Source organism: Phascolarctos cinereus, unplaced genomic scaffold (assembly GCF_003287225.1).
Source record: "Phascolarctos cinereus isolate Bilbo 61053 unplaced genomic scaffold, phaCin_HiC Scaffold_3;HRSCAF=262, whole genome shotgun sequence".
Lineage (NCBI taxonomy): Eukaryota > Metazoa > Chordata > Mammalia > Diprotodontia > Phascolarctidae > Phascolarctos > Phascolarctos cinereus.
In genome coordinates, this window is record NW_027555736.1 from 205,366,202 (window position 1) to 205,380,741 (window position 14,540).

A 14,540-nucleotide genomic window follows, 5' to 3' on the forward strand; every position below is an offset into this window, starting at 1 on the left:
ATTTTTCCCAATTACATTTAAAGACTATTTTTAACATTCATTTAAATTTTTTTTTTGAGTTTCAGTTTTCTCTATCCCTCTCTCAACCTCCCCTTTTCCTAAGATGGTAAGCAATTTGACATAGTTTATATATATGCAATCATGTAAAACATCTTTCCATATTAGTCATGTTGCAAAAGAAGAAATGGACCCAAAGGAAAAAAAAACCCCATGAAAAAAATAAAGTGAAAAAATAGGTTTCGATCTTCATTCATACTCCATCAGTTCTTTCTCTGGATGTGGATAGTATTTTTCATCATGAGTCATTTGGAATTTCTTGGATTATCGTATTGCTGAGAATAGCAAAGCCATTCACAGTTGATCATTGTACAATATTGCTGTTACTGTGTACAATGTCCTTCTGGTTCTATTCACTTTACTTTGTATCAGTTTATGTAAGTTTTTCCAGATTTTTCTGAAATCAGCCTGCTTGTCATTTCATATAGCACAGTAGTATTCCATTACAATCATATATATACCACAACTTATTCAGCCATTCCTCAATTAATGGACATGCCCTCAATTTCCAATTCTTTGCCTCCCCAAAAAGAGCTGCTATAAATATTTTTGTACAAAAAAGTCACTTTTCCTTTTTTAAAAATCTCTTTGGGATACACACCTAATAGTGATATTGCTGGATTAAAGGGTATACAGTTTGTTTGTCCTTTGGGCATAGTTCCAAATTGTTCCCCAGAATGGTTGGATCAGTTCACAACTCCACGAACAGTGCATTATTGTCCCTATTTTTCCATATCCTCTTCAACATTTATAATTTTCCTTTTTTATCATGTTAGCCAATGTGATGGGTGTGAAGTGGTATCCCAGAGTTGTTTCAATTTGCATTTCTCTAATCAATAGTAATTTAACTGCCTTTATTTTTTGTTTTTATTTTTTATTCATTAATTAATTAATTTTACGTTTTCAACATTCACTTTCATAAGATTTTGACTTATAAATTTTCTCCCCTTCTCTCCCCTCTCATCTTCCCAAGGCAGTGTGCAATCTAATCTAGGCTCCACATATACATTCGTATTAAACACATTTTCATATTAGTCATGTTGTAAAGAAGAATTAGAACCAATGGGAAGAACCACATGAAAGAAGAAACAAAAAAAAAAAAGAGAGAGAGCAAATAGTATATACTTCACTCTGCATTCAGACTCCATAGTTCTTTTTCTGGATGTGGATGGTATTTTCCATCATGAGCCTTTTGGAGTTGTCTTAGGTCCTTGCATTGCTGAGAAGAGCTAAGTCTATCAAAGTTAGTCATTGCACAATGTTTCTGATACTGTGTACAATGTTCTCCTGGTTCTTCTCATTTCATTCAACATCAGTTCGTGTAAGTCTTTCCAGGTTTTTCTGAAGTCTGCCTACTCATTATTTCTTATGGAATAATAGTTTTCCATTACATTCATGTACCACAACTTGTTCAGCCATTCCCAATTGATGGGCAGCCCTTCAAATTCCAATTATTTGCCAATGAAAAAAGATCTGCTTTATGGGTCCTTTTCCCATTTGTATGATCTCTTTGGGATACAGACCTAGAAGTGCTATTGCTGGGTCAAAGGGTATGCACAATTTTATAGACCTTTGGGCAGTTCCAAATTGCTTTCCAGAATGGTTGGATTAATTCACAACTTTGCCAACAATGCGTAGGTATTCCAGTTTCCCACATCTTCTCCAACATTTATCTTTTTCTTGTTTTGTTGTGTTAGCCAATCTGATAGGTGTAATGTGGTACCTCAGAGTTGTTTTGATTTGTATTTCTCTAATCAATAATGATTTAGAGCATTTTTTCATATGACTATAGATAGCTTTAATTTCTCCATCTGAAAACTGCCTATTCATATCTTTTGACAATTTATCAATTGGGGAATGACTTGTATTCTTATAAATTTGACTCAATTCTCTATATATTTTAAAAATGAGGCCTTTATCAGAGACCCTGGCTATAAAAATTATTTCTCAACTTTCTGCTTCCCTCCTAATCTTGGTTACATTGGCTTTTTTTGTGCAAAAATTTTTCAACTTAATATAATCAAAATTATCCATTTTGCATTTCATAATGTTCTTTATCTCTTGTTTGTCATAAATTCTTTTCTCCATAAATCTGATAGGTAAACTATTCCTTGCTCTCCTAATTTGCTTATGGTATCAGCCTTTATATCAAAATCATGTACCTATTTTGACTTTATCTTGGTATATGGTGTAAGATGTTAGTCTTTGCCTAATTCCTGCCCTTCTATTTGGGTTTATCAAATAGTGGATTACTATAGTCATTGAATATTGTGTCTTGTGTACGTAACCTACTCCACTGATCCATCACTCTATTTCTTAGCCAGTACCAAGCAGTTTTGATGATTGATGCTTTATAACACAATTTAAGATCTGGTATGATAGGCAATCTTCCCTTGCATTTCTTTTCATTAATTCCCTTGATAATTCTGGACCTTTTGTTCTTCTAGATGAATTTTATTATTTTTTTTCTAGCTCTGTGAAATAATTTTTGGTTGTTTGATTGGTATGGCACTGAATAAGTAAATTAATCTGGGTAGAATTGTCATTTTTATTATATTAGCTTGGCCTACCCAGGAGCAACTAATAATTTTCCAATTATTTAGATCTGACTTTATTTGTGTGAAAAGTGTTTTGTAATTGTGTTCATATAGTCCATGAGTTTATCTTGGCAGGTAGACTCCCAACTATTTTATAATGTTTACAGTAACTTTAAATGGAATTTATCTTTCTATTTCTTGATATTGGGCTTTGTCAGTAATAGATTGAAATGCCAATGATTTATGTGGGTTTATTTTATAACCTGTAATTTTGATAACATTGTGTATTATTTCAGGTAGATTTTAACTTCATTCTCCAGGATTCTCTAAGTATACCACCATATCATCTGCAAAGAGTGATAGCTTTGCTTCTTCTTTGACTATTCTAATGCCTTCAATTTCTTTTTCTTCTCTTATTGCTAAAGCTAACATTTCTAGTACAATATTGAACAACAGTGGTGATAATGGACATCCTTGTTACCCCCGATCTTATTAGAAATGCTTTTAGCTTATTCCCATTACATATAATGCTTGTTGATGGTTTTAGAGAGATGCTACTTATCATTTTAAGAAAGACTCCATTTATTCCTATACTCTCTAGTGTTTTTTTTTTTAAACAGGAATGGATATTGTATTTTGTCAAAAGCTTTTTCTGCATCTATTGAGATAATCATATCATTTCTGTTAGTTTTGTTATTGATACGGTCAATTATGCTGATAGTTTTCCTAATATTGAATGAGCCCTGCATTCTTGGTGTGAATCCTACCTGGTCATAATGTATTATCCTCATGATAAGTTGCTGTAATCTCTTTGCTAATATTTTATATAAAAATTTTGTATCTCTATTCATTAGGGAAATTGGTATATAATTTACTTTCTCTGTTTTGCCTCTTCCCACCACATCTGTATCATATCGGCACCACATCTGTATCATAAAAGAATTTGGTAGGACTCCTTCTTCTCCTGTTTTCCCAAATGGTTTATATGGTGTTAGAATTAATTTGCTCTTTAAATGTTTGATAGAATTCACTTGTAAATCCATCTGGCCCTGAATATTTTTTCTTAGGGAGTTCATTGATGGCTTGTGTAATTTCTTTTTCTGAAATGGGGTTGTTTAAGTACTTTATTTCCTCTCCTGTTAATCTGGGCAATTTATATTTTTTGTAAATTTTCATCCATTTCACTAAGATTGTCAAATTTGTTAGCATACAGTTAGGCAAAATAGCTCCTAATTATTGTTTTAATTTCCTCTTCACTGGTGGTGAATTCACCTTTTTCATTTTTGATACTGGTAATTTGGTTTTCTTCTTTCTTTTTTTAAATATAAAATTAACCAAAGGTTTATCTATTTTATTGTTTTTTTTTCTCCATAAAACCAGCTCTTAGTTTTACTTATGAGTTCAATAGTTGCTTTTGGTTTTAGAGAAATACTTTTACGATATGAAAAAATCCTTTTATACTTTGTGTTGTTTTTTTTTAGCTTAAATAAGTGTTGTCGTTTGTCAAAGGTTTTTTATACACCTGTTGAAATAATCATGTAGTTTTTCATGTGGCTTTTAAAAATATAATGAACTGTTTAGATAGATTTCCTAATATCAAACCTTTTTTGCATCCTTTCTTTAAATCCTGTTTGGTCACAATGCATGATTGCTGGATAAATCTCTGTAGGCTTTTTTAAACAAATTTGAATCATTATTCGTTAATGATATTAGTCTATAATTCTGTGTTTTGCCTTTGCCTGGTTTAGGTATTAGGACTATATTTGACTCATAAAAGGAGTCTGGTGGAGTGCTTTCTCAATTTTTGAGGAAAATTTGAGGGTATTGATTTTTAAAAGTCTGATGAAATTTTGTGAGTCCACAAAATCAGGAGTGTTTTGTTTGGTGTTGTATTTCAAAATTTTTACTCAATTTTGATCTTTTCACCAGGGGATGTTCAAAGTCCTCAATTATATTAAAGGTCCATTTCCCCCCTGTAGAGTTATATTTAATTTTACGTGGTAAATTATTCTTGGTTCTTATCTTTTACGTTTTGGAATATTCTATTGCAAGAGTCTTCCTTTCTAGTAGTTTCTGCTAAGTCTTGTATGATTCTGGCTGGGTTCCATGGTCCTTGAAATCTTTTTTTTGGAGGCTTTTTCTTTGACTTGGGAGCTCTGGATATTCATTATGGCATTGCTGGGCGTGGTCAGGTTGGTCTTTCAGAAGGTGACTACTAGTGTAGTCTTTTTATTTTTACTATGTCAACTACTTGTAATAGATCTGCATTATGAATTTCCTTTATGATCTCTTGAAAATGGTATCCAATTTTTGGGGGCAGAGAGTGGGTGATAGTTCTTTGGGTAGTCTGAAGAGTCTAAAATTGTGTTCTTGACCTGTTTTTTAGGTCAATTATTTGTGATACTTATTATCTTACATTTTTTCAATCTTTTGGCTGTTGTTATCTTATGGAGTTAGTAAGTTTTGTTTATTCTGTTTTTATTATATTAGAAAATCTAGTACTTTGGTAAAATTTTCTACCTTCTGTACTAAGCTATTTATTCTTCTTTTCATTTTTTCCCCCAACCTCTAATTTCATTTGTAATTTTAGTTTTATCACTTGCTTCATTTCTTCCTGCCACTCATATAAAAGTCTTGTAGTCATGACTTTTTTTTCCCCCAGAGGCTTTGTTTATAGTTATTAAGGAGTCACAATCTTCTGGTTTTATCTCTTTTTCCTTTACCTTTTCCCTCTTGGTGTTCTAAACACATAGTATTTCTTCACTGTATTCGAAGCTTTCTGTTAGGAGGCTGTTTGAATAACATAGGTGAGGGGTAATGAGGAATACTGAGATTAGAACCTGAACTATGGTGGTGGCCTTGTGAATGGAGAGGAGAGAGATTTGAGAGATGCACAGGTGGAATAAGCAGGACTTGGCCTATGATTGGGTATGGGGGAAATGAGGAATAAGGAAGAATTGATGATGATTTCAAGTTTGTAAATTGTAAAATTGTAAAGGATGGTGTTGTCCTTGACAGAAATAGTAAAACTATAAAGAGAGGTTAAAGAGGGGAAAATAGTGAGTGTTTTGCTATTGAATTTAGGATAGGACATTGAGTTAGAAGTGTCCAGTAAGTACTTTGTTATATGAGACTGGTTGTTAGAAGCTAGAGTAGGCCTGAATTTTTAGATCTGGAAGTTATCTGTGTAGAGATGATAGTTAAACTCATGGGAATTGATGAGATAGATCCCCAAGAGACAGTATAAAAAGGGATAATAGATGAGGGCTCAAGGCAGAGCTTCAGGGTACCCACAGACGTAGAGGGTTGGATATGGATGATATTCTAGCAAAGGTAACTGAGACATGGCAAGACAGATAGAAGGAGCACCAAGAAAATAGTGTCATGAAAACTTAGAGAAGGCTATCTTGGAGAAGAGATTGGTGAGTAATGTCAAATGCTGCAGAGATATGGAGGAGGATTGAGGAAAGACTACCAGTTTTGGCAATTAAGAGGTCATTTGTGTTGTGGGTCACATCTGGCCTAGTGGTTTACTCTGGATTGGAATAAATAAGACTATAAACCATCTAGTATTTTGTCGCAGATGCCCAAGTCCATGACTGTGTTTAATTGCCGGTCGAGTATGAGAGAGATAAAGAGATATATGCAGGTCAGTGGGGAGCAAGTCTAGCAAGCTCCGTTTATTAATCTAAGGGTTAGGGTTTTTATACCCCATTTGTGGGAACAGAGCTCAGAGTGGAAAAAGCAAAGTAATTTTTCTCATGGGAACAGTAACTAGGGGGAGTCCCCCCTGAATTGTCTCCTTGCTTCCCAGTTATCTTTCAAGGTCCTTCTGCTCTCAAGGGAAAGACAGAGCAAGGGAGGGCTTGGAGAGCCTACGTTCTGACTTAAGTGGCCCTCAGACTAAGGACAGGCTGCAGGTAAAGCCCGGCTGGCCTACATCCTCAGACCCAGCAGTGCAAGCCCTCTACAGCATTTAACAAAAGGAAGATTACTTACCAGTAGCATGGAAAGGATGCTAAGCAAGGATACAACATTGGTTCAGGTAGACAGAACTAACCCTTTTCTCCATATAAAAGATATCAGATTAGAAAGGTCTGTTGGATAAGAAGGTTATATTGACTCAAATAACAGTGGGATATTCATAAGTCTGAGGAACCCCAATTCCTTTTGGGTAGGCTTTTTCTATGCCTTAGGTGATCAGGAAGCTACGTGAACAGTTCTACCCTTAGTCTTTTAGTCAGATTTCTTGCTTGAAAAGGGTTTAGAAAAGAGTGGAGGGGAAGTGGAGACAAGAGCAGTCAGCATTTTTCTAGGATTTTTGTTGCCAAAGGAAGGAGAAATATAATATGATCAAAATTTGAGAGGATGGTTGAGTCAGGTAAAGTGTTTTTTTAAAGAGTGGCAAGGAGTATTGGTTATGTTTGTAGGCAGCAGGGAAGAAGTTTGTAGGCAGCAGGGAAGAAGTTTGTAGGCATGGAGATACAGTATTAGAGAGAGTGTGATAATTATGGGGTCAGGGTGCTGGAGGAGACAGGAGGGGATGAGGTCAAAGTCACAAACAGAGAATTTGGCTTTGGCAAGGAGAACAGTCCCCTCTTCAGAAATCAGAGCAAAGAAGTAGATGTGGGATATGAAGGAGTTTTGAAATATAGAATAGAGTCAAAAGGGAACTTTGGACTTCATTTTCTCAGTAAAGTTTTCAGTAAAGTTCTCTGCCAAGAGGGGGAGGGAAGCCAGGTAATGTGAAAGGTTGAAGGAATGAAGAAAAATTTTGAATAACCATTGTGAGCAGAGTAATAGAGAGTTGGTTAAAAAAAAGTCAAAAGATTATATTATAGCAGGGATATCTTGAAATCAGTTATCATAGATTTGCAGTGGATCCGGGGTATGTGACTTTCACAGTTGAGTAGCATATAAGAAAGAGTGATATGTAGATAGTGGAGGTTAGGGTTTGGCAAATCATTAAGTGGCAATAACATTAATGGGTCAGAATATAGTTGAGTTGTCAACCAGTGAGACTAGATTGGGAAAGGAAGTAAAGCTATCATAAGGGTGATGGCCAGGAAGAACACTGAAGGATGGAGGGACTAGAAGTCACGAAGAAAAGGATCATTTTCAGAGGAGTGAAGAACAAGAGAAGATGGAAAGAAAGAGGGTTATGGTTAAATAGAGGAATTTCAGAGTTTGTGGTCATGGAAATGTACCACTACCAAATAGGTAGTGGGACAGAAAGTATGTCATTCCCTTTATGTAGTTAAACTGGTTTTTTATCTGTTCCTTATACATGATACTCCGTATTCCATCTCCATGTACTTTCCTCACAACTGAATAAGGTAGGCTTGCATACTATTACAGTTAACCCTTCTACATTGCAGGGATTAGGGTTGGGGTACCCCCTTCATCTGAAAAATCCGTGTAAAATTTTTTGACTCTCCCTTCATACCAGAGAAGAAGTCTGAATTATTATGATATTAAAAGATAAAATATGTTGATATTATGCAATACTATGCACATATTTTATGCATTTCTGTACTTTTTTCTGTGTCATTTGCTTGCCTTTGCATGTTGTCTGCAGCTTCCAAACCCCCCTCCCAAAATTCCCATTTAATTTCTTATATCGTCCTGTAATAAATCAAAACTGCAACAGGGAAAGTTGCAGTGTGGAAGGGATAACTGTATTACCATTTTATAAATAAGAAAATCAGACTTAGTGAAGTTGTGAATTGGTTAAGGTCACACGATAATTAGTAGAGCCAAGACTTGAATCTAGGTCTTCTGATTCCACATTGAGGACAATGCTTTAAGGCCTGGGCCTTCTAACAATAGAGAGATGGAAGTATTTGGCTGAGATCATCATCATCATCATCATCATCATCATCATCATTATCGTTGTTATCATTTGGCTTCAGGGAAATTGTCTTCTCTTTCAATCTATATAAAACATTTTACAATTGGCTGACATGATTGGTTAATAAGTAAGCTCCAAACAGGACTGATTTTCAGCTAAACTGAGGAGTTTGTGTTTGGAGATACTTCATTTCCTATATTAACAACTACAGTTCTAGCTTATATCACTGTCATATAACTTCATTTCATCCATCTTCTCAGTTGTCTATTAACTAATCCTTGTCACAGTGTTAACTAGTAAGGAAGGTTTTAGATTATAAGAATCCTTCCTGTGTCTGTTCACATTTTTAAAAAAGGACCCTTGAATATGGAAAAAAGTCTTTAAAAGCCAGGAGAATCAAGCTATGATGATAGAGTGAGAGGCAGTGGGATTGAGATATTTGAGTGGAGACCCTGCCTAGGACCAACTCACATCTTACTGTGTTAATAACCTACTAGTATCTCCTAAGAGTAGACTAATGAAAATCCAGTTTTTGTCTCTTAGTTAATATTCTTTGGCTTCCCATTGTTTTTGTCAGTATATTCTGACTTACATTTGGGAGATTGCATGATTTTATAGAAAGAGTATGGGTGGTGGCAAAAAATAGAAACAATGGGTTCCTATCAGTTAGGGCCTGTTTAAACAAATCATGCTATTTGAATGTAATGGGTTATTTTTGCGGTATAAGAAATAACAAAAATGTGAATAATAAGGAGAAATTTGGTAAGATTTATGTGAACTGATGTAGAGCAAAGTAAGCAGAAACAAGAAAACTGTATTACCAAAATGACTGCAGTAATATACAGGAAAACAATTCTAAATACATCATAATTCACATCAATACAGTGACCATTCATGATTCCAGAGGACTGAGGATGAAACACACCTCACTCTTCTTGGTAGAGGTGTTAGAGTAAGGCAGATGCTTTCCTATGTGGTCAATGCATGAATTATTCTGCTTAACTTCTTTCTTAAAAGGGAGAGTTCTCCTGGACAAGATTAATGACAGCAATGTAAAGGAAAACATCAATATGCTAATTTTTAAAATGGTCTTGGTCAGAGGACCCAAATTTGAGTCTTGACTATGCCTCTCAGTTGTGTGGCCTTGGGCAAGTCATTTTCCCCCTGATCCTTAATGTCCTTATCTATAAAATGAGGGTAGTTATACTTATCCCTATGTCATAGGAAGGGCAGCTAAGTGGTGCAATGGCTAGAGTGCTGGGCCTGGAGGCTGGAAGACTCATCCTGCTGAATTCAAATCTGGCCTCAGAGGCTTACTTACTAACTGTGTGACCCTGGCTAAGTCACTTAAACCTGTTTGCCTTGATTTCCTGATGTGTAAAATGATCTAGAAAGGGAAATGGCAAACCATACCAGTATCTTTGCCAGGAAGATCCCAATTGGGGTCATGAAGAGTGGGACACAATTGAAAAATGACTGAAATGTAATAGGATTATTTGAAAGAAAGTATATTTGTAAAACTTAAAGCGCTGTAGAAATATGTTATTATTATAGATATATAAAGAATTTATTATGCATTTACTACGTGCCAGACATAACTCCATGAAGTAAGTAGTACAAATCTTATCATCCTCATTTAACAGATGAGGAAACTGAGGAACAGTGGAGCAAAAAGTGACTTGTCCAGGGTTACAAAGCTAGTAAGTGTTGGAATTTAAAGTCCAGTCTTTCTATAACATTGATAATAGCTATGGTATAACACTGTTTCAAAGGACATTAAAAACAAAGACTAAAAAGGAAAATGGTTTTCAAAACTTCATAAATCCTACCAGCTTGACAGTTTTACTATTTCCAATATGTATTCCCAGATAAAGGAGAAACCTTTCCCAAAAGGCTGATTGGACTTTGTTGGCTACTATTGATACTGCCTGACACATGTGACTAGACCCTCTTCAGTTTTCATGGAGGTTTTTGTGTTCTTTTGTGTGAAACTCATGAAGCTTCTTGCCTTTTCTTTTAGGAGCCCACAGACAACCTTGAGGACAGTCTTCTCTATTCCAGGCCTGAGTTTATAATAGGCACTGAAGGAGAAGAGGATGAAAACCCTGCTGCAAAGCACAGAGAGAACCCAGGAAATCACTCTGAACTCCCTGAAAACATCGGTAGGTCAACATAGTATAAAGTTCTGGGGGGAACGGTGGGCCGACTTGAGCTTTAAGAGGAAGCATATCTAAAGCCTTGGGCTTACTGGACGAACACAACCCCCTTTTCCTAAGAGTACGAGCTGAACAGACTGCAGGGTAGGGATGAAGCACATGTGTGCTGGTGACTGGCGGGCAATAAGTAGTACCAGGAGAAGATATCTGGGGAAAGGAGCAGGCCCAAATAGGATGTTTTGCTGAATCAACAAGAATTTATTGGAGTGATGTTGGAGGGTATGCTGGTAATGAAGTTAGATAAGATGTGGGAAAAGCTACTGTTTGAACGTATGTATTCCAGAGCTGAAAAATTAGCAAAGTCAGTAAAAACATGCTATACAGGAAGCAACTGACAAGAGGGTATTTAATTTCATACTCTTGCATCTGGGTTTTCGAATAGGCCTATAGTGTGATAAAGCAGAGTATTGGGATGATCCACGGACATAAATGCAGCAAGAACTGGCAGTGAAAGGCTTTCTCATTCCAAATTCAACACTTATTGGGAAATTGCTTTCTTCTTCTTGGGAGACAGTACCAAGTACTTCCCACAGGACATTAGGACACTAAGAATACACATATCAGCCGTACCATTTCAGACTCTGAAGTCTCATTTGAGTCTTACTCCAGGTTAAATATCCTGTTTCTTTAACGAATCCTTATATTATATGCTCTCTCATTCTTTCAATACCCTTCTTTGGATATGTTCCACTTTATCAATGTCTGTGAATGAATGAATGAAAAGATATTTATCTAGTACCTACTATGTGCCAGGAATTGTATTAGGCACTAGAGATACAAACACAAAAATAAGACAGTCCCTGCTCTTAAGGAGCTTAAATTCTAACAGAGGTGGTGGTGGAGATAATACTTCTAAGGGATTTGTGGCAAAGCAAGGGAGTTTTGGTATCAGGAGTCATAGGCATGGTTAGAGGAGCACTAAGACAGTCAGTGGTCTGGCTCTATGCCAGTGGCAATGGTAATATTGATTTGATTACTGTGGCAATGAAGCAGATGGAAATAAGCCCCACGAGGTTTTGGTCGTTTGGATGGCTGAGGTCTGGGAATGAGTTAGCAGAGTTTGAATTCTCCCACTAATCAGGACATAAGTTGTATACTAACTCCCCCAGGGAGGAGAGCATGATGGGTATGATGTATGGAGGTGCAGTCCAGAGGGTCATTGTTTGAGGTAGGGAGTAAGGGGCAGCTACCTATAAAGTAGATGGCAAGATACCGAGGTAGATGCTAGTTTCCTGATGATTGGCTTCATGAACATTTATATCAATAACCCAAGAACTAGAATGGAATTCTGGTCCAAGCTTCTTTAAAAGTGGTGCCTAGATTGTCATTACAATCATTATGATGTGTTCTGATAAAGGCAGAATAAAACAGTTCTTACCCTTTTGTCCTGGACACTAAATTTTTCTTGTAGTCTCTAAGACCCCCAGGACCTTTTCACAAAACTGTTGTCTAAATATACTTTTCCCACCTATGTTTATGAAACCCAAGTATAAAACTTTACATTTATATCTACTGCATTTCATCTTATTAGATTTGTTTCATCAGTCTCACTTTTCATCTATAGGAATTTACATTAATTTTATCTCATTAGATTTATCTCATTAAAGCACTTCATCAATTTTTTGGATTCTGACTTGGTCATTAAATGTATTAGCCATCTCAGTTTGTTATATGTAAATCTTACAAGCATGCCTGACATGCTTTCATGTAAGTCACTGATTAAAATATTGACTGGCATAGAGCCAAAGACAGTTCCCTAGGGATCTAGAGACTTCCCTTTGACATTGACCCATTAGTGACTACTCCTTGGGGATGGTCATTCAATCAGTTCTAGATCACCTAACCTATTTAACTTACATCTCTCTATCTTGTACACAAGGGTAGCATGAGAGATTTTTATAAAATAGTTTGCTAAAAATACACATATCCTATGTCTGTAGTATTCCTCTGATCTAGTAGTTTAATTAACCAGTCCAAAAGGGGACTGTCCTTAATGAACTCCTACTGGCTTTCAGTTATACTGATTCCTTTTTGAAAATGCTTGTAAATCATCCTTTTGATGTTGTGTTCTGCAATTTTGTCAGAAATCAAGCTGCTGGGCCTACAGTTTGTTGACTGTTATCTTCCTTGTTTTGAAAATCATGGCAAAATTTGCCTTTTTCTCATCCTGTGGAACCTTTTTAATTTCATATCATCTTTCAGAGATTTCCAACAATGGTTCAATGATTTGTTCATTCAAAATGCATTTATTAAAAAATAAAATAGGTGACAAAAGAATAAGCAGGAGGCAGTATAAATTAACAATTTCACCTGAAAATGACTATGATATTGAAATAAAAGATCAATAAAATGCTTATTTTTTAAAAAGGAAAAAAAACCCCAAAATGCATTTATTAGGCATCTGCTGTGTGTCAGGCACTGTTCTAGATATGAGAGGTAGAAAATGAAATAGTCATAAAGAAGCTTATTAGAGTAGGGAGTGTTGGGAATAACTTATACCCATAAAAATGAATACTATATATATGTATATACATATATGTATATGTGTGTGTGTGTGTGTATGTGTGTGTGTGTGTGTGTGTGTCTACACACACAAAACAATTTAGGGGATGGGGAGAGAATACTAACAACTGGGAGAATTAGGAAAGGCCTCATGGAGGACCTGCCACATAAACTGGGCCTTGAAGGCAGCCAGAGCTTCTAAGAGGTAGAAGTGGAGAAGGAGAACATTTCAGCCATGGGGAGATAGCCTATGCAAAGGTACAGAGATGTAGGAGAGAGGGAATGTTAATATATAGGGAGAGCATGTAGGCCAAATTTGGCTGGAACAGAAGGCATATGATAAGGAGAAATGTGAAATCAGTTGGAAAAGATAGGCAGGATCCTTGAAGGACAGAGATCAAAAAGGTATTTTAATCGTACATCTGAGAGGTGATACGAATGGAGAGAAGGGGACAAAAGAGATCTTCAGATGCCATTGAGTTGCTCTTCCACAGTGGTCCTTCCCTCCATGATTCCTTTGGCTGTTTTCGTTGAAGTTGCCATTCATGGCTTTCCACTGAGTAGTCCACTCTGTGGTCCTGCATTGCTCCACAGCTCTGCTTCTTGCAGCCCTTAGCAGGATGCTTTTTCTATGCTCCATTGCTCTACAGTTCTTCTTCCAGCCACTTCTCTCCCTGTAGTTCTCAGTTCTCAGTAGATGTCACTAATTCCCTTTGCTGGGACCAGCTCTAACATCCTGTAGGCAAAGACCTTTGAAGGCTTTATCTCCTTTGTGTATATTTACAGCCCCAAACATACTTCCATGCCCAAACACTCTACTTCCTGATGTTATCTTTTGTATAAGTCTCATGTTTGCAGCCCTCACATAGAAGAGATCGTTTGTAGTCTAGAGTAAACATGCCGTCTTCTACTTAGAAGTAGTCCTTTCTCCTCAATTCCACTTTGGATTTTTGTTAATTATCACAATTTATGTCTTCTCTCCCCTGGAGCTCAGGGCGCATAGCTTTTATCCAGTCAGTAGTACCTGGTTGTGTACGGGTCTTAACCCCTAGACTTAACCTGGGGTTCATGACCTTAAGACAAATTTTGATGACTGTATTTCAATAGAATCCTACGTTTTATTCTTTTAAAAACATTATTCTGAGAAGGGTTACATAAGCTTCACCAGACTGCCTAAAGGTGCCATAACAAAAAAAAAAGAATAAGAATTCCTGGGCTACACTATTAGAGAGTCCTTACTATTTTACCAGTTATCTTGCCATTCTCCTTAGACATCTCTGTAGATTTTTTCTAATTGCTTGATGCTTTTTCTCTCTCTCCTTGACGTTATTGCACAAAGGTCAGAGTAAGATTTGTAATCGCCAGCTATAGTTTTAT

The 14,540-nt window shown here is 36.2% G+C and overlaps 1 protein-coding gene across 1 annotated transcript in view; it reads left to right on the plus strand.

The window, feature by feature from the left end:
* UNC79 (unc-79 subunit of NALCN channel complex) overlaps positions 1 to 14,540 on the plus strand; it is a 316,047-nt gene that overhangs the window by 150,940 nt on the left and 150,567 nt on the right. The window contains 1 exon segment of the mRNA XM_078151418.1: positions 10,466 to 10,607. Within this exon segment, the coding sequence (XP_078007544.1) occupies positions 10,466 to 10,607 (142 nt within the window).